The 21801-nt window shown below is 35.8% G+C and overlaps 1 protein-coding gene across 10 annotated transcripts in view; it reads right to left on the bottom strand.

Moving 5' to 3' along the window:
- Positions 1-21801, bottom strand: part of FBXW7 (F-box and WD repeat domain containing 7) — a 176940-nt gene that overhangs the window by 71567 nt on the left and 83572 nt on the right. The window contains exon 3 of one of the 10 annotated variants that reach the window (XM_068187287.1): positions 8714-8947. The exons of 8 other annotated variants lie outside the window; for them this stretch is intronic. In XM_068187287.1, coding sequence (XP_068043388.1) covers positions 8837-8947 — 111 coding nt within the window. In that variant the 3' untranslated portion in view covers positions 8714-8836. Of the gene's footprint in view, positions 1-8713; positions 8948-17843; positions 17895-21801 lie in introns of those variants that run through there. One more of the 10 variants, XM_068187288.1, reaches the window with a different exon arrangement.

Here is a 21801-nt window from a genome sequence, read left to right as displayed (position 1 = left end):
GTTAAAATTGCAAACATTCTTGCCAGCTGCTGCTGTTATCATGAGAAGTAATCTTGTGTTAGGGTTTATTAATAGCAGCATGCTTTGGAAGAGACTGCCTTTTTTACTGAACCATGCAGATTGTCTTAGAGCAACAAAATCTTAACTGTTTAAATATAGTAGTGAGTACCTAAACACAATAAACAGGAAAAAATATGGCACTAAAAATATACCAAATATGTCTGTGTCACTTTCTATGCTGTTCTTTTTCAATTTTCAAAAAGTAAAATGCTGTTGGGAGAGTATTCTTAGAAAGAGACCAGTATGGTATCACCTACAGGTTCCCGGCCTACAAACCAAGTTTGCAAATAAAACGATGCCTTTTAAACCCATGTCTCTATACATAAATGGAGGTATCTCAGTCAAATGAGGAAAGATCCCACATGATACCACCTAGGATCAGTATGCTGCAGCTGCTTACCATCACTGTACACTAGCTACATTATAAACTTAAAAATGCAATTTTAGAAATTCCACAGGAAGTTATATATATTAAAACATCTTGTCTCAAATTTCCTTGTGTTTACATATTACAGATTCTTAAAATAAGTTTTTTACTTACCTGCATCTTCTACAGACAAGTTGCCTCTTCTTCACAATTTACAAATAAGATTGTATTTACTACCTTGCATATGCAAAGCCATGCACCATATACAAACTTAATAAACTATCAGAAATAATGAGCCATCTGAAACAGACAGGAGAGAAAGAAGCCTGTTTCACCAAATAAAACACAAAATTTTATTATCTTTGCTACATTATTATACTATTTCCTGAAAAAAAAATGTTTTCCTAGCTAATAAAGAAGTTGAATGCATTAGCATTTACCAGGTCTTATGAGTGCCTTTGACACAACATAAACTAAGCTGGTTTAAGGAAGTACTGCTAAACATAGATAATTCATAAGGGAAGAACATATATAAAAGAATATATTTACACTTCTAGCATCATTTATGTATTTTAACTTATTCTCCTTCTCACTTTATCAATTAGTTTAGGGTCAGCAGAATTTTGGTTGTCCTCCACTGTATTAGAATATGATCTACAAAACACCACACACAAATCTTACTTGCCTATTACTTCCAAGTGTTACAGTAGCAGCAGAATTATTAAAAAGAGGTTTACTGTATTGCCTTCTTGCACAGCATCAATGTTTTCATATGACATTTATAACACACACTTCTCTTTCACAAGCACAAATATTTGCAGTGTATCAAAAATGTACAGTTTGTAACTATCATCTAATTTTTAAAGAAAAATCATTAACCTACTTCATAGACTGTATCTTTCAGTTTTAAAATCATGTCTGCGTGAGGAGCAAGTAACTAGAGATGTTTTTCTGAAATGTGATCAAACTACACATGACCACACAAATGATATGCAACCATCTCACACCTCTTACGAAGAAACTTTGCAATCAAACTGGTTATTCAAAACATATTTTAAGGAACAGGATAAATCAGAATAAATTAAAAGTACAGGTTTCCTTTACTAAAAAAAAAAAAAAAAAAAAAAAAAAAAAAGGAAAAGTCATGTCAATTCCAGTGCTTTTTCTCTTGCCTTTTCAAAAATATGAGTAACATTATAAAATACCAGAGCAGCAGCATTTAGAAAGACACTGCTGTTGCTCCTATGTAAAATTGTATTTTCAGACATGGTAAATAAGTTTTCCAGAAAAGAGGCCCACTTTTAATAGAAGATGAATATCAATGAGAAACTGTAGGGAGAAAGCAGAATTATCAGTCCAAAACTAGGTGAAGGGAGAGTGAGATAGAGTAGACCAGAGCCACAGACAGAGCCTGAAAGAAAAACTCAGGCTGAGCAATGAGTCTAGGAATGAGATGGGATTGTTACTCTGAGGAGTGGAGCTATTCAAACTGGCAAAATTATCATTCACTGAAAGAAAGGCTTCATCACATAAGGAATGACAGCCAATTGGTTGTGGTAAGTGGCAGAGATCCAAGAGCAAGATGCTAAGGCTACATCCCTGCTTTTATGACTTGTCTGAGTGTCATTCTAGTTCAGTTTGACTTCCACTCAAAATCAGGGGAACACTAGAACAGAAATTGGCAGTTAAAGTTTATTTGCCCTCTTTGTGTTTCTGTACTAAGGATAGTCATGACACAGCAGAGCAATATTTTCATCACAAAGAAGTCTTCCCCCATACCTGAAAAAGATAGGCTGAGGAAATTAAACTGCCTCCATTTGCTGCAGAAGGACAAAAAGCATTTACCTAGTGATAAAAGGGACTGTAAAAAGAGAAAAGGGAGATTCATAGTTAAAGCAATTAGGTTTCAAAGTAATACATTAAGTATTTAATTACACATTTCATGAGTTCCCCTCTGGCATGATCAATCAGCAAAGAGGCAGCTGGGTCAGTTTTATGGCATCACTGTTGTCTCCCATTCCCTCTTCTGCTGGATGCTATAACCTCCACGGTTTGAGACAACAAAACAGATGGACTTTAAGCAGGTAAAGACCTTTCACAAAGTCAACCCAGCATGTTTGAATAGCTCAAAGAGCATAACAATAAAGGCTTCTTAAGACATCTAAACAATTGGGCACAAGGGAGAAAAATCGCCCAGGAATCCTTTCCTCTGACACCTCCTGAAGGAAAGGGACTGACTGCAGAATCATCATAACATGCTTTTAACATCTGCATTCCTGCAGTATGTAACAGACAGCACCACTCATTACAAGAGGAAATTGAAGTTTTTAATGCATCAAAACCACAAAGAAAAACATTTTAGCTAGTGTTAAATATAAATGAGTTTCCAATTGCTGCTTTTAGCTTGACCAGAAACAGGTAGAACAATTTAAATAGCAGTGCTTCTCAAAGAGTCAGTATGGTGACAGAGGATCCCTGAATATTCTGAAAAAGCAGTTTTTGGGAGTGCTATGACAGGTGTTGCAGTGCAGGTTTGAAAACAAAAAACACTCCACCCCAACCAAACAACAACAAAAACTCAAGTAAGTTGTCCAACTATTTTTGGCCCACTAAACCAGACTGGACTAGGTATGCACAGGTTAGCTACCAATTTTATTTATTCCAGGGGATACAGGGAATAGCTGCTTGAACAGTAAACTGAGTGCTTCCTCCTGCAAATGGCTATCTAAAGCCCAAAGTTTCTTTAACACCCCAGAGAAGGGCAGGGCTAGAGCTGCCTATTCTGCCTGTATCTCGTTCGACAAAGCCAGAAACACTGGCTACATCTGACTGCATGCACAGTTTAAAAGATGGATTTCAGTAAGACCTGGCAGAATTCTTGTGAGCATTGCCTGGGAGATTACAGGACACTTCAGCTGAGCCAGGTTGAATCACCCCACCTTGAGCTAACCAGAGAATTGAGGATCTGTACACTTCTTTCCACTTGTGTGAAACCTGTATTATTCGCTCTCAAGTACAGTACAGAGTAAGTTTCAAACAAAATGAAAGACAGAATTGCAGATAAAAGGGTGTAGCAGATAATTTTTAGACTTTCACTGCTCCATATTGATAAAATAAGTAACATAGAGCTTTTTCTTCAAGGCTACCACTTCACACAGGAAAAACATTTATTTCCCTTGGGAGAATAGATGAAAGGCATGAGAAAAGCAGATTCAGAGTGGAGACACTGCATATATGTAAAAAAGAAAAGAAAAAAAGAAGACAAAGTTCATTATCCAAGACTATTTATCTTCTAAGGCATGACCCTCCAGGCAGAATGTTACAGAAGACTTTGCCTTCCTCATTTCTGTAACTATTCAGGACTCCTTTCTTTCCACTCAAAACCATCTTCCTTTTCAGTTAACTTCCTTCTACTGAACTTTTGAAGTACTTCTGTTTCATTACAAAGATTTTCCAAAACTGAAACACCAAAACCAATAAAAACAATTAAAAAACCCCACTATAAATTACGAATTCAAAAATGAAAAGTAAAATATCTAGAAGATAGGCTTTATTGTGAATATTTGGAGATAGGCTTTATTGTGAATATTTGGAAATCCAGAGCAATGGACACATCCCTTTATGAAAAATAAACATAGGTCAAGAACAAACTTCCTTTCCTGTTCTGTTAAGTATCAACTGATCTGTACTCCTGACAAATTTTCTAACAAAATCCAGAGAAATTCAAGTAAAGGCTAAACCAGCTTTGAAAGAAAGCTATTTCTGACAGCCATTCAAAGAGATATGTTAACATCAGAGGTCATAATGCAAGTTCCCTGCCACAAATCCCAGAACCCAGAAACAAAAATTCTCTTGCAGAAGACGCATGCATTTGGGAGTGTTCAGATTTGTCCAATGACAGACTCTGAAGACTACCTTTAGTTTTACACTAGAAAACAGAACACATATACATGTATATGCACATTTTCACATATTTTTTTCTTTATGCTCTTCTGTCACTCTCTTCCTACCAAATGGTGAGAAATTCCAAGGGGAATTACCTTTTTTTTTTTTTTTTTATGGCAAATAGATTAGTGCTTTTTTACATTATTCGGAACCTGTTCCAAAGTATCTGAAGTACAGGGAAGTATAGATGGGAGGATATTTAATTTCAGAGAAAGCAAAACAGTTTTTTTTGTCCATTAAGTAACTTCTTACTGTCACCCATGAAATCAAGTGCTGTATTCAAGCAAGAAATATGATTTATTGTTGAAAAATTCAGGACTATATTTCCTTGAAAAACTGAATGGACGGACTATTGTTTGAACTGCTGGTACAAACATTTACAAAAATTTGACTGACAGTGAAAAGAATGTTTTGGTTGTTTTAACACAGAAATTATGGGATAAAAAACCAAATCCAAATAAGAGAAGCTGTTCATGCATAAGTCACCGGTAATTTAAATACACTACTAGCATACCTGTCAACCAGAGGAAGGAAAAGGAACTGGAGTCTCATTCAAAGTGCTCTCCTCTAGTAACAAATGTGTAAGACCAATGGATCTCTTTTATATGAAGAACTCAGTCTGGTCAAAAGCAATGCTTCAGTGCTCTATCTTGTGTTCACTTAACATAAAAATACGTCCTACAGATAGAAGCATTTCATTGACGAACTAAGCTAACCAAAATTTGGTTGGATGTATTTTAAGGGTGAAACATACACACATACAGGAAAACTATTCTCACAAAATCACAGAGTATAACAGAATCTTTGGTGTTTCTGAGATTACAGGCAGTGAAAATGGATACGTTTATTACCTTGATTTTTCCAGCTTGGAATACCACAGGGTGTACACTGAAACCCCTGCTTTATAACAATTCAGTGCTACTTTAATCCACTTGAAATGAAGGAACACTGCAAGTGAACAAGTCACTCTCACAAATTTTCCAGCTTATTAGCATTTCTTAAAAAGATACATTCAATGTGATAAAATTGTTATACAGAAAACTTCAAGAGGATACTTCAATACAATTCAAGAGAAATTTCAAGGAAATTCTGGAAAACTAAAGAGGGAAGAAATCTATTTGTTAAAGAGCTTTTCAAAGAGCTGAGAATTACAAGACTTCAGAAGGAAAAATACTTCTGTTAGTGGTTTAAGAGCATTACAAAGGAAAAATCGCATACTTAATTAAGAGACCAATTTTTTGTCAACTGGAAGTATTTACCATGGCAAACAAAATGTGGCACTTGATTTTGGAACATGCGTGACATACGTGAGTATGCTTTAAGTATGTTCAATGATCAGCTGCAGTTACATCGCACTGAAGAGCTATATGATATCTGATACTCCAAGTGTGTACCAGCTAAAAGGTATTCATTGCTTCTGCACTGTATACTGCAAAATCTACTCCAGTGCCTAAGAAAGATGTGTCAAAGGCTAAAGAGGACCACAGCTATGGCTGCATTTGGTGATAGTGCATCGGTGTTTTCCTTGACAGCTTCGTAGGAATACATAAGGGTTACTGTGTAAGTACAGTACTTTTATAGATGTGCACTGAAGTTATTCTCAAGTGCTACACAAAGAATGCTAAGTAATACTATTTTTAACTGGATTCAGATTAGTGGTATTGCAGACAAGTGTTTTAACTACTTGAACAAACTGACAAAATGCAAAAGGGCAAACTGCTAAATCCTGTGACCATTTATAGTACACTTCTCGATAGAAGCCCAGTATAACCAATGCAGAGGATGCAGAAGCTATGAACTGTTAGTTCTCATAACGGAAATATTTTTACTCTCAAGGATCACAGAACACATTTTAAAGATGTTTTGTTAGGTCTAATGTACAATTAAGGAGGGGAAGAAATTAGTTCAAACAAGGAGAAGGTCTAATATTAAAGTCAGGTCGATGTCTGAACAGCCCAATCATAACACTTGCCCAAAAAAAGGGTGGCATTGATATATTACCAAGTCAATAATATGGAAGAAAATAGTAGCTCATGATCTAAAGCACATCAAACTAAGCTCTGAAAATGCAGTACTAAATAATTCCATGCATTACTTATTAAATGAAAAGTAGGATTTTTAAAAAATAAAACTTGAAGTTGCATAAAGACTTTGTGTCAAAACTCCTATTTTGCATAAAAATACTTTTTTGGTTGTTGTTATGTTTAATAAAATAATAAATCCAGAAACAGAAGTACTGACTCTCTCATCTGTTGATATGAAGAATTAGATTGGGTTTTACTATTGGATTTTTTCAATGTGCAAATCTTGTATTCAACCCCTGTGTGTTAGCATGGAAGGAACCCAATATGGTAATGGCTGGGAGTTACATGCAGGCTTTGAGTGCTGCAAGGCATGGGACTAAAGGTGGAGCTCTCATATTTTCCACTATGAGCAGCCATCATACTGAGAACTATTAGTTTCAGAATACAAGACTGATGATAACTTAGCAGGTAAAACATACATTTACAGCATTTCTAAATTTTCTCCTTAGTCCTAATGCTTAAAGAAAAGTAGATGCTGAACACCTTTCTAAACCCTCCTATAACTAAAACATTAAACTGACTGATTGAGCGGGGTGTAGGACAGGACAAATGAGATAATTCTGGTAATTTTGGAAGAGTGCAAAATCTTGAGAAAACTGCTTTAGATTTTGGTTGGGTTGCTTTGGGGATTTTTTTTGTACCTGTGATAAGTTACTGTATGATCCTATTTCTCATTACAGAAAATACACACACATAAGACATCAGCATTCAAGTTCCAACAGTACACCATACTTACACAAAAGGACTACACATACTTAGCCACAAAAGGACTTGTGAAGTATATCTACTAAACTTATCTTCTACACTGTATACTATGTTTTTTCCAATACAAAAGAACTAAAACTATCCAAACATATTCCAAATGCTTATTTTCAAACAAACAGTTCCTAAATCATATTTTAAAATTTAATACACTCTATTAAAATACAGAAACTTACTTTACCACTTTCAACGTTAGGAAACGTTCCTATTTCATGTTCAGCAAACACATATGCATAATATCTAATTTCAGAAAAAATATTTTTCTGAAATGCACATGATCCAGTATTAAACAGTTGTGTGTGTATATATATGTGTTCTAAATTTTGCATTGTTGCCTTCAATTAGATCATTGCCTTCAATGTATACCATGTACCTTTTACATATAAGAAACATTTTAAGATATTCCAAACAACATAGTATGAAAAAAATCAAACCTTCCAGGGTGACCTTGTCAAATTTAAATTTTATCTGTGATTTAACTAAGTTTGCTAAAAAGTACTAAGTTGACATTCAAAGAAAGCAAGCATATTTACAAAGGATGACCTTGATTTTAAAACCTGCATCAGTAAACTGAAACAGTATTTATTCAGCAGCAAGAGAAAATGCATATAAATGTATTTTAAGAGACACTTAATTCATACAGTTCCTGAAGCTGTAGTATAAGACCCGTGATAGTTTGTCAGGCTAGGATTGTCTATATATAAACTATATCGCAACCTCCACATAGTAACATGCTATTTTTATTTTATGTAACAGTAAAAAATGTTATCTCCCTTACTGAGTTACAAAAGTATTAAAATTGTATTTCAAGAATTCTTACTCAAAATGTTTAAATATTAATTAGTTTAACATTTCTAAATTCTCTATTTTAATATTCAACAAGTCACACATGTCACTACAATTCCGAACTGAGTTCAATGACTTATACCCCAAACTATCTTCATGACCTAAAAGACTGAATAACAGCAAAATACATTTATGAATGCACCTATTTTGTACAGCATTTGTTTTCACCTACACAGTTTACAGACATAAAAGAATCACTGACATGTTCCTTTAAATGAGTAATAGCTAAGACAACATGTACAGGTTTTAATTAAATTAAAGCACAGGAATTGATGACATAAATTACCAAAGAGCTTCTCTTCGGCACCCTGAGTGAATAGATAATAACAGATGTAAGTACTTCCTCATGGAATGAATGCACCATGACAAAGCACTGAGCTCCAAGCCAAGTGGTGAAAATCCAGGTTTTAAAGACTTTTACACTTACCCGCCTACGGCAGAAGGGCAAGCCCTGTGCAATGATGCTGATGCTAAATATCTTCATCACAGTTTGGTGTGGTAGAGGTTCTTTGGCACTTTTAAGATCAACAGGAACCAAGCCATGGTTGATGGCAGTTTTCCCAGGTTTGGACATTTTATCGTTCTTACTTTGTCAAGTCTACTAACACTGCAAGAACATTGCTAAAAACTTTGCTTCAAAGTTGCGTGATATTTTTTTTTTTTTAAGTTTCAGACTGGTGAATCAGCTCCCCACAGCCTGCTGCCTCTGCCTCTCAACCTTCTCCTGCCAAGTGTCCTGACCTGTCTGCTGCTCAGTGAAGTGCAAGCTATCCTAGTATAGACAGGAATTAAACCACCAAGGGGCAGGCAGACTGCTCCTGTCAGTCAAACAGCTGGTGGACCTCCCCTGCAATGTCAAAAGAGCCCTTCTCCAAAAAGGGATCTGCAGATTGAGAAAGAAGAAAATCATGACTGCCTGGAAGTTTAATAAGCAGACTCACTTACACCTGCACTTTAAAGGAAGAATTTTCTTTTAATTTTGTTTTGTTTTTAACAAGTTGCTATTACGCTTTCAGAAGGGGAATCCAAGGAGATTGCAACCTTCAGAGGATAACAGTGTTGCTGCAGGATCAATTTTATCACTCTCTGAGCAGATTTCTTCTGGACTGTCAACAAAATTAAGTGAAAAACTGATCTGGACTTTGCTGTTCCTCAACTATAGTCTCTAAAAACATAATATACTGTCTAAAAGTTAAAAAAAAAAAGAAATGGAAATGAATTTTTTAAAATGGAAAAAAAATTAGCATCTCCTAAAAACTGGTACAAAACTAGCTCATTTAATAAAAGCAAATGCTACATTGTGATTTTTAACTCCTTCCTCCTGGCCTTCCTTACTGAAGTACAGGTACTCCGGTTGGCCCCTCTTCCTCCCTCCCTGCCACCATTCAGGGAGCAGCATCTGGGTGGCTTTGGCTCCAAGGATGCAATGGTACAGTAGTTTTCCCTCTTCTGGCCAGCTCATTTCGCGTGAGTATGGGTACCAGTTTGCTCAGGCCTATCCATCACACCAGTGGAAAGTAGGAGGGCTCTTCCTCCAAGAACATAGCATCTCTTGAAGGATGTGGGAAGAGGTCTGCCTGCCCTTAGCAACCAACCTAAGGCCCATTTCTCAGGAAAAAACTTCTTACTCCACTGAACAAAGCTACAAAGCAATGTCTATTACCCAGATTTTCCACAATTAGTTTACTTTCATTTTAAATAATTTCTTGATCAAATTAGCTTTCCTAAAATGTCTCCATATGTTCCCACAATCCCCTTCCACTGCCTATACTTGGACATGTTTCTTAAAAACATATTCATATTTTGAAAACATTTTTGAGCAAAACTAAGTAGCAAGAAACAGAAGTGTGTGAAAATGTCTTATAAAACTGCTGATAAGAGATGCAGAAAACCATCAAGGCTCTTGTAGAACTGAGTCAGTACAGTCCAAAACACAGTGAATAAATAACCATTAAGAAATATTACAAGTCTCTTTATGCACAAACCAGCAAAGATAATTAACTGTATAATTATGTAAGGGCAAAAGAGGGAGTGCAGTAATGCTTTAATGCTTGGAGCACAACAATGTAACTTGACAAAAGACAGAATTAAAATATGACTGTATTAGCATTTCCACTTAGCCCTTTGTTTCCCCTTTAAAAGCCAAGCTGTAAGCATGTCTCATTTGCATATACAGGGCCTCCCTGACCAAACATTTGCATGTGGAAAGTTTTTTATGAAAAAAAAGAAAAAAAAAGAAAAAAAAAAAAAACAAACCCCTAACATTTCATTGACAGTATAAATACATTACAGTAAGCACCTACTTATAACACAATACTTTTCTCAGACAAACAAGACAATCCTTATGTCTTTACAGATGTTGCATACAGAAAAGCTGTGACAGAATGCTGGGTAGCACAGTATTTTCTTGCACAGATGGCTGGGTTTGGTTTTTTTCTACCATCCCATTCATATGTTATTCAAAAGCACATCTAGACATAAATTTTCTTCTAAAAGACTCTTTACATTTCCTACTTCACACTTCCTGCTAAAACTCCAAGGAAGAGTTTACCATTAGCCTGTACACAGCAGTAATGGCAATACTTTGTAACTTCATTCTGAATTATTTCATATTTTATACAAATACTAGGCTTTCCATTTGACTGGAATGCTTCAGAATAAGTGTCTCGGAATCTCAGTTTTATTCAAATAAGAAAATTTCACTGAAGTACTCCAAAGAAGGAAAAGAGCAGCCTTTTGTTTTTGCTTTGAATAACTAAAGTGAAGAACAGAACCAAAAGCTCAGAAGAGATCAACCCACATACCCTATTGATGTATCATTCAAAAAGAAGCAACAGATCAGTTTTCCATTTCTGATGAACTAGTCACCATCTCAGTTATTCCAACAAAGTGTGAAGTTTACCAAAATGTAATATACAATGTAATTATATAAACATAATTTGAGATTAGATCAGGATTAGGTACAACATTCTGTAAAAAGCAAGCCTTACTTTCTTCTTTAATAAATAATCAATATTTTGTTTAGTTGCATACAGAATTCTCTGGGTGCACTAAGAGAAACTGAACTAACTGCTGAAACTGCTGAACTAAATTCAGTTTTAAGAGATTTTCATTGCACAATTGCTGAAAGAATTTGACAGTGTGCCAGACCACCAACTGTTATTAGTTGATACAAGAGCCAGCATCTTACTACCTTACAGGCTTATTCTCTCACCCCTTTAAAAAAAAAAATTAGTTTATAACATGAGTTCAAAACAGGAATGTAACTTGGCCCATTTATAGATTTACATACAACTGGGGAGTAAACAAGACCCAAGTATTGCATTCTCCAAGCACTGCTCACCACACCAGTTCCAGTCACAGGTTATTCTCACACCTGTGAAAACACAAAACTCAGGATTGTCAGCCCTTCTTCTTCTTCTGTGGTTTGAGATAAAGTCCCAATGGTACACTGTTTTTCCCCCAGGAACTTCCAAACTCTTCTAGAGTAATTCCACAGGGACACACTTCTAGTTCGAAAAAAAGGATCATGTTCATAATTAGCATAGTCCCCTTTTAGTAGATAGAGCCATAGCAAAATAAGGCACTTTTTTTGTCCAATGTGAAATTACAGAGCTAGATTTCATACTTAACCATAGCAATAAAAAAAAACCTTTAGTTTTTACCTGTGTCTATTTTCCCCTGCTTTTTTATCCCCCAGAAAAAAAAGATTTGCATTAGCAGATGAGGTCTTGTCCCAGTTTTACTTCCACTTATCATCACTCTAATTTTTAGTCTTGTATTTGCTACACATTGCTGACTGTAAGTATCACTGTCTTACAGCAGTGTTTAAAGGTCCCAGGCTAATGCTGGAAAGTTATAAACTTTTAATAAGTGAAAGTCCTTAGCCAGAAAATAAAACACAGTCTTAAGAGAGAAGACAAAAATGGTGAAGGCTATCTTAGAAGTGTCAGAAATACACTGCATATAGTAGATATCACTTATTTTTATATTTGCACCATACATATATATTATAAATGTAATTCTAATTTAAGCTTCAAATGTAAAGCTTAAACAGCCACTCTGTCACTTTTATCTTTAAAAGTGTATACGTTTGCATTATATGGGATGAGAACATGTATAAACCTGACAAATGTGAAATTATGAAAATTTGAGCTTTAATGCCTTGTAATACATTTTACTAACATTATGTTTCTAAATATAGTTGGGCAGATTTCCAATAGTGCTCTGAGTGCCTACCTGTCCTTTTAATCAGAAGATCACATTTGAAATGAAATCACATAAAAGTGCCTGCAAAACTAGTATTTTTAAACTCAAGGCTATCATGGACTTTTGACTAATTGGAAGCATAAGAATCCAGAAGACTCTTATTTCTTTTTGGCCAGTCCAGTGAAGAGATGCCTGTAAAATTAAAGCATGTACAAAGCAGCAATAATCTTTATACCTTCCAGTCAGAGTAATTCAAAGTCAGCTTTTTTGGAGCTGTTTACCAGGAAGCAAATGTTATAAAATTAACTAGTTTGTTCAGTGTACTGAACTCCGGAAGGCCATAATTTTAAGACATGAAATTATGAAATTATCCCAGCACCAAAAACCAGTTCATGCAAACTTCCCAGTTTTCTTCTAGAGTTGTTTTGCATACTAACATTACTGGAAAAAAAACCTAAACAAAATCATGACATTTTAATATGGTGATGGAACAGTACAAGACCTGGAGAGACCGGAATTAAATATTTGCAAGTATAGAAAAACTAAAATGCAGATAGCAGTACCCCACACAGGTTCTCCAAAGTTCTTAACATCGGTGAACAGCTGCCCTCAAATGGACAAAGCAGAGAACTGCAACATTTCAAAAGTCACCTTCTCAAATTAATCGTACTAACATAATAATCCTTTAAATATATTTGATATTTTATTTCCTAAAAAGATCTGTAGTAAGCTCTGGATAGCTGTAGCATACAGAATCCACTATAATTTACATTATACATAATCCTTATTATTAATTTGCTATTCATGCTGGTCCCTGCCCAGGTCTAGAAAGACCGAGAACCACTTTGTCAGCAAAGCAAGGCAGCCTACATGACACTATTAGCAACTTACCCAGCAACTGTGGTCCCAAGTTTATTTATGTGAGAGATTTCTAATACCAATGTACAAGCAGTTTTCAAATGACAGATTGTATATTGGCCTGCTTTGTGCAGATTAACAAATAAATTGTACAGATAAAAGGCACTGCTGAATAGAAGCTAACTGCAACTGTATTACTGATGCTGAACAGAAAAAAACCCCTACTGCTCTAAAATTAGTCTGTTGTGTCCAAGTTCATCCAATACAAAAATCTGCACATATAAGAAAACATAATGAAGACTTCTGAAGAGGCTATGAAGGAGATCAATGGGGAGGACAATTTTGATCTTATGAGATCAAAATGTCCTAAAAAGCGTACACTTGGATAGTATGCAAAAGAGGCAAAACAATTAGTAAAACATGCAAACTGATGGCTTTCTCCATAGTCCATGAAAAAACCTCAAGTGTAGACCTACTGAAACACAAGCAACAGAAAGAACAAAATCTGGCTCCAGGTTAGATTATCATACAAGTTCAAATTGCACTTGACTTACACTACAGCTTCTCCAGGGCTTTATGGTCCCATGGTGCCAGGGGCCCTACATGGAAGCATCCCTCTGAACAGTCCAGCCATACCAAACCTTTATTTCAGGCTTATGTGTCACTATGAGTGTTGACTGATAAGTGGCTTCTATGGTGTAAAGGAAGGAACAAATGTTGACTGAACCTGTATACATGATCACAGCAAAACCCAATTCCACAAGGATTCAAAGATCCTAAACAGGTGATGGTCACTTTGTAGATTTCCTCCTCAGCAGTCTCTTCCATTTCCTACCTACCTACCCTCTATTTATCTTGCAAATATGTGTAATCTTAATCTTTTTGCCAAATCATGTGAAAATTAGCCAAGAGATGCATAAACTCTGGAAAGGATGACAGACAGTGACACATAAAAGTCTCAAATGCACAAACGTTGTTTTCATTGGCAACAAAGCTTAAGAACACAGTGAAGAAGAATCCAGATTTTCTTAACTTGGATTAACTCAAATGATAACTCCTGATCATAATTCTGGGTCTGAAATCATATCAAGGCATGGTCATTATAAACTGCTGTGTCTAATACAAAGCTACCTTATAACTTTTGCTGTGGAAGAGCAATAAGGAGCTACGCCATTTGTAACTGCTGGTGGAAGATGGTACAACTTGTACAACACTCCTATATTGAAAAAAATTATGAAGTGTCAAAAAAATATAGATAAGGATAATGGTAAAGCTGCTGTCTGGCAAAAGACTTCACACTGCACAAGATAGCATTCCCCAAAGTCCACTAGTAGAGGCCAGGGAAGATGAAATATCAAGCATATCAGCAAAGGGGAGATCATCACATAAACATACCTGCTACATATTTTTCATGCCTATGTGCATGCTCATAACTGTTTAAGCATCCTGGCATTTAAGTGTGAGTGCACAGAGAAATAAAATTAAACTCAATTTTGACCTACTGGATTTCAATACATATGTATGGGGGAGCCCAGCAGCAAGTCAGACTAACCAACACCAAGAGTTCACTACTCTCAGTTTCTAATTGGAAACACCAGTTCAAGTGAGTTTAATGAATGTTACTCTGTAACAAAATGAGATTGCTACTACATCTGTTCAATCCCACAGCTGATCCTCTTTATAGCTGAAAGGAAACAAAAATGTCCAATGGAGACTCTAGAAGGGAAAAGAAGACTAGCACTTCCCTCCTCCTATCTTTGGCCAGTTTTTCAACAAATTATTCAATAAACTGGCAGTAAAATTTGTCAGGCTTGTGAGCTCTGAAATAACTCCAGTAAGTAGGAAACCTGAAAATTCTCAACTGTTGTTGTTGCTACATCATTTTTCCACTAGATTAGCAACTGTAAACAGCTCACAAAGCAGCCAGATGCATGAAGAGACAGTGTTTAGAAGTGGAGAGCAGTCAAGACCTCCACCTTTGGGCAAGAACAAGCTATTAAATCACCCCTCTTTGTCCATGGATCCCTTAGCAAGTGATACTGGTCCCAAAAAGATGACAGCTTCCCAGGTGTCTGAACAAGAGCAGAATTCCATCTCAAAAGAAAGGGAGGGGAACTTGCAGGTACATGCAGCAATAGGCGTGGGATGTGCCCTCAGTCATGACAGTATTACACAACAGAGCACATTTGCATTCACAGGAGGCAATTTTTGTCAGGTCTCATGCAGTGTTTATGAAAACAACATAGACTATCTAGTAAAACACATATTGACAAGACTATATAGTATCAATACTAATGATGTTGTCATAACATTAAAAAAATACTTAACCATGAGCATCTAAACAAAATAATGCCCACCTTACATAACCATTTTAAACTATTATCTGGCTTTACAAGTGCCCTAATTTTATCACTGTATTTACCATACTATGGTGTCTTGTTGTCACTGTCACTTTTTCTAAAACTATCTTTAAAGCATGTGTCTTCATTTCTCCAGTGAATATTTCAGAAAACATTCCAGGTATGCAACAGAAATCCAGCTGCATCATCTTGCATTTTATAAATATTCCAGAAATGCCTGCCCAGTTCTCATTGGCTATACATGATTTGTTGGATAAGCAAGTTTAACTCTTTAGTCTAGTCAGTGTTGCAACAGCTGTTAAAAAGAATTTCTACAGCTGTTCTGTGGGAATTTATTTGCTGACCACTTTTTTATGCTGGTTTTGCACCTTTAAATAAAGCTGAGACAAGAATTAAGAACTGCAACAGGTAGAGAAGTCATGCAATATTTAACACTGGACTAAAATGCAAGTCAAATTCCCATCTGAGGATAAGCTGGGGGAAGGGAAAGCAGGTGGCTTTTTAGTAAGGAGGCTGCTTTTATGAAAAGGGAAGATAGGAAACTGAAAAATTATTTTCCATACTGCAAAATTCAGCTTTTCTTATCATTATATCACCCTTCCATATAAAATGCAACACTTTAAATGAGAAATTCTCCACTTATATACCTACACAGGCAAAAATGCACAAAGCAGTACCAAAATACTTAAAACATGTTTATCAGTTTCTGAATAATGTACAAAAAGCATGGACAGAAATGAGCTTTGGACTTATACTTTTCTTTCTATATATTAAATGGGAACAAGAAAAAACCCCAAAATTGTCGAAAAAGCATTAAAAATATTTCCGCCACCTTAAACACTTAAACATTTTTTTTCTTCTGTAGTAGAATTCTGTCCCAACACTGTTTATTCAGCATTAAAAAAACAAATCCCGACAATGCTCCATGGATTAGCTACACTGAAAACTGCCAAAATAAAAGGCTAAACAGTGCAAAGTATTATAGTTTGTATGCTTAGAACAAAATTGTTTTCAAGGCCTCTTTGGATACGAGACTATTTTTCTTACCAGCACGGTAAAATACACATAAATCTAACAAATGGAGCAACTGATTGTTACAATGGCATTCATTTGATAGCACCAAATTAAGCTACATAATCCTTTTCAGCTGGTAACAGCATACTGCAAAGGGCTGTGAGGCTATTTATAAAGCTCAAGATATGTGAAGTAAAGAATGCTTAGAGCACAGAAAAAAGCAGGTAGTTTGCAGAAGGGCTGGCATTCTTAATTGGTATGGTTGGCCAAATCCAGCTCTGAGCTTACTGGCATTCTGATACCAAACCCTGCCAAGAAAGACATGAAGTGCACCAGCACCAAATTCTGATTGGCACAGTGTGAGAAGAGTCAGAGTCTGTCAACAGCCTGTCCTCCAAAACACATACACAGGAATACCTGCACACACAGGGCACAGCACACTTGCTTTAAGGCATGGCATACTAGTGGTTTACACCAAAGCAAATAATTGTGCAGAAGGGTAAGTGCCTCTGAGTACCAACAGAAAGTGTCCTTGCTGTGGATGAAGTCCAGCTTAAAAGTCGAGGGACAACATTATTACATTTGGCAAGAACATCTGATCCATATTGAATGATTTTTGGTTTGATTTCTTCCATTTAGCTCTGTCACTTCTGCTTTCTTTATTTTTACATATTCAATTTAATTAATTCGATTATTTTCTGCATGTTTTAGAAAATCTCACCAAGGTATTACAACTGAAGGAATTATGACATTGGCAAAAAGAGTATTTATTATTTGTTGTGTTTAATTTTTTTTTAGTACTCCATACCTTTGGGCACTATGCTCATGGTAGCTGCCATCCTTAAGGGACACTCCAGAAGTTAAATGAGAAGAACAAAGGGTCTCCTTCCCACTTTGAAACATTGACTGGGTAAGAACGAGATTTGCACTTACAGGAAATGTTGCTAATACTTTACTTGAAAGAAGTGATGACTTCTGATGATGAATTAGGTGGAATTTATCCCTGCTGGCAATCCATGGTGGCGATAAGTACATTTTCCACTTCACAGAGGGGCCAGGGATTGAACAAATGTATTAAAATTTTATAAGCATTAACTGAGTAATATGTCATGACACAGCTGAAAAGTATAGCCAGTGTCTTCCAAGACTGAATTACACTGAGTATTACTAAAATTCACAGTTCACTCCTTTTACATTTTGCAAGGTATGGTCAGGTAGTAAAGTCAGTAGAAAATATCATCTTTTAGTAAGAACAAAGATTTTAAAAAGCCAGGTTTTACAAAGAAATAGTTAGTTTGGGCCACCTTGACTTAGAATAGAAATCTCTGTACTTCTTTAGGAATTGTGTCCTTCTCAGATTCTCTCCCTCTTCCCAATTCTTGTTACAAACTAAAGAGAGAAAATTTAAAATTAGCAAGAAGCATGAAAAGGAGAAATAAGACAGAAGAAAAGATGTCCAACAGCAATGCTTTCCACTTGTATTTCACTGATTATTATCAAGATACCTATCTACCCACTAGAACTAATTATTTTCTCCTTTAAAATCTCAATACCACTTAACTATATGTAATGTTACATCAAAGGTTGCACCATACAGAGTCAAGGCACATGAAGATTTTTAACATAAACACATTTTATAATAATTTGGTGAATTCCTGAACCTGTTTGGCCAGGAGAGAATGGGCAGAAGTCTCACAAATTTTGCATGAAGTTTAGACAGCATCTTCATTAACCACACTATGGAAAAAAAGGGAGAAGATGCTTGTGACAAAACTAACCATTTATAGAAACACCTGTTCTAAATTTTACAGGGATTTTTATAATAGAAATTTCACCAATAAACCAAACTGTAAAACATTCACATAAACAAAATATAACAGCTCATCAATAAATCTACACAAAATGCACAGTATATCATTACTACACAAGCACAGCTGCCTGCACAGATCAGACACATGCACTAACAAAGAAGAACAGTTCATGTGTCAAAAATCATCCTTTGTGGATGGACATTAGATGCTGTCTGTTCAAACATTTGCTGAGACAGCTTGGAAATTTTGTTTTTAAGCATTTTGCCTGTCCAGAAATCAATAACTAGCAGAGAAATTGACATTGTCTAGTTTCTCTCCTTATAAGCAAGAATTTATAAAGTTATGTAAATTCCTTCACTGTGCACATTTTGCTGAATAGCTACATGTTCTGCAGATAATGAAAAGTCTCCTACAGAAATAAAGGACATACTGTAATCTGAAAAATAGATCTGAGTGAGAAACATACCAGGAAAAAATGTTAGTCCTGCAGCAGGTATTAAACTTAGTTTTGGTCTTCAGAGCAATTTCTAGTCCTCCAGTTCCTTAAGCTAATTTCAGATCCCATGATTTTATATGTATAAACATCAGCAAATGCAAGAAGGTTACTAATCATAACTTTTTTTTTTTTTTTAATATACACTTCAAATTCATAGCTAAAGGAATATTTAACAACCATTTGGGAAAGATGTGTCAACAATACCAAAAACTAACTCACCAGCAAAAGTTTTACTTTCTCCACACTTTGATTCATCATTTGCATTAAGTTTTATAACTAGTAATACCAACTTCAGTTAACCTTCAAAAAGAGAAGCAGCTTAAAACTGACAGGGCAACAGCATCCACTGATAAATGCTCAAGAAAATACAGCTGTATCACTACAGACTGGAAATATTTGGGCTATTGATCACATCAGGCAATAGCATGTGCCACATAGTCAAGAACAACAAAAGGAACAAATGGCATACTTAAGTGGGGCAGAGCTCCCAAATATATTTGTTAGACAAGTCACATATCCCAACAGAGCGAGTATACAGAACAGATTCTGAAGCACATTGGCATGATTTCTACTTCATAATATTGTTGTCATATAATTGGTGAGGTCAAATAGTACTACTGCACATTTTTTTATTTCTTTCATTTGGGGAAAAAAAAAAAAAAAAGCTCATTTTCATTTTGACAGCAAAGTTGCAGAGCAAAAATCACGTGGGAGCTGAACCAACATTGATTTCAAAGTCTATGCAAAAGCGTGGGACAACAAGATGCTGCTTCAGGTAGTCATCATGAAGGCATCAATTTAATTTATTCTACATAAAATAAACTGATATGAAAGTTTGAGTAGCATATGCAAGTACCTCCCCAATATTTACCTTTAGGAAGCAATGCCTAAGCCAAACAACCAAAGGACAATTCAAAGGACAATTCAAGTATGTACCCTTGGTAATAACCACATTACTACAAATATAGCCCACATATCCATAAGCAAACTTCATGATCCACTCACAGAGTAGGAAAAATTAGCAGGGCAGCAATTATGTAACACATTAGTTTTATGTACAAGTGAAGGTGTAGGAGAATTCTACTTAGAAAAGTATAGCTAAATGTCTACAAGCCTTGAGCAGCAAATGAAATCAAATTAATACAGACAAGTAAAAGGAAGTAAACACAGGAAGTCAAACACAGTATTAACACAGGAAGTAAAAGGTACTTTTCAAACAAAACACTGGTATCTGTAGAAAAGCATGCTGCAGTTAGTAAAGCTGGAGAAGTAACTTGCTATCTACAGAGAAACAAAGAATCTGCATTCCTTCTGTGGATGCTTTAATATTTAACAAACTATATCTAATGGCAGTTGTGTAACCTTTTCAAATGATCCTGCACGTGTGGAATAATTAGCACTAAACTGTGGGGTATATAAATGAGAAAGAAATCAAAGGTTAGAAGTGTTGATTTATATTAATCTCTAAGTATGAATATTTCTAAAGTTATTACCGCCCAATACAAAAAACCAAGTTCTGTACCAGAAAAGTAAAAAGAAAAAATATTTTTAAACAACAAAATTTGCTTGTAAATAACTAAACTGTCATGGTAATGCAAAAGTAATTCTGACTGGAAGTTATGAATCACAGAATCATTGGAAGGGACCTCTGGACATCATCCAGTCCAATTCTCTGCTAAAGCAGGTCCACGTGGTGCAGGTTGCACAGGATCATGTCCAGAGAAGTTCTGAGTATTTCCACAGAAGGAGATTCCACAGGCTCTTTGGACAGCCTGTTCCAGTGCTGTCACCCTCAAAGGAAAGTTGTTCCTCATTTTCAGATGTAACTTCCTATGTTTCTGTTTGTGCTCATCGCCCCTTATCCTGCCACTGGGCACCACTGAAGAATCTGGCCCCAATACCTGAACACCTGCCCTTAAAGTATTTGCATGCCTTGGGAAGATCCCCCTCAATTAAAAAATAGTATCATAGGAAAAAGAAAGAGTGAAAAAAAAAACTCTCAGTGCTTTTTTGTTGCCTTTTTTTTTTCAACAACCAGAGCAATTTTCCTGTGTAGCCTTTCTGACACAGCTTTAGCCAAGTTATAACTTAGTTTGAAACCCTTTAAAGCATTAACTGAAAGGCATGAAGAATCTACATACTTTGCATGTGATCCTTGAAAAAACAATAGGTAAAAAAATCAATCTCTTTTTGCAGTATGAAGCTTTTTCTCTTTCTCTTGTGTACTCAGATTAGAGAACTATATATTGTATTCTCGTCCCACAAGCCATCTGAAAATATCTTTAATACTTGTTCTTTTAAAGGAAATAGTCACTTGTTCTTGTAAAGGAAATAGTCCTACATAATTTCCTATACTGGAAACATATTTCTTGACAAATAAAAACTTCTGAGTCCTTCTGTTCCTGTTACATTTATTCCCTACACTTAAAACACATGCTTCAGGCTTTTAGCTGCTGGAGTGAGGAAAACCTTTGCAAAGGAACACCACACAAGTCTGCAGAGGGAAGGCTGCAGCAAAGCAATAGCAGCCCCCTCTGCTGCTCAGAGGAGAAAAATTATTAACACACACAAACCACCCTCCACCTACACACACTGCAACTTTTGCCTAATTCCATGTACTGCCTGTACACACACAAAAAAAAATCTGTTCCCAAGGATCAGCCTTCTGTAATCATCTTTGATTCCCCCTTATTGCCCTAGCCTGCTTTTAGCCTATGAGTAATTCACACAATAACTGCAGACTTTCACACTGGAGTCCTTTTCACTTCACATTTGCACAAAGTGCCCAGTGCAATCTTAGGTTTCCTCAGTTTAAAAAATTAATGCTGTCTTTCCATCCAAAGCCAAAACTCCCTTAAAAATAAATCCTTCTTATCTGTGTGGCTCTACATACAAGCTTAGACCAGGCACCTTGCAGCAAAAAACTCTGTCACAGCCTGCACTATTTAAGAGCTGAAAGCTCTGTATATAAGCAGGGCTTTAGATTTGT

Source organism: Anomalospiza imberbis, chromosome 4, assembly GCF_031753505.1.
Source record: "Anomalospiza imberbis isolate Cuckoo-Finch-1a 21T00152 chromosome 4, ASM3175350v1, whole genome shotgun sequence".
NCBI lineage: Eukaryota > Metazoa > Chordata > Aves > Passeriformes > Viduidae > Anomalospiza > Anomalospiza imberbis.
The sequence above is the reverse complement of the archived record's forward strand: the minus strand, read 5'-3'. Positions and strand labels throughout refer to the sequence as shown.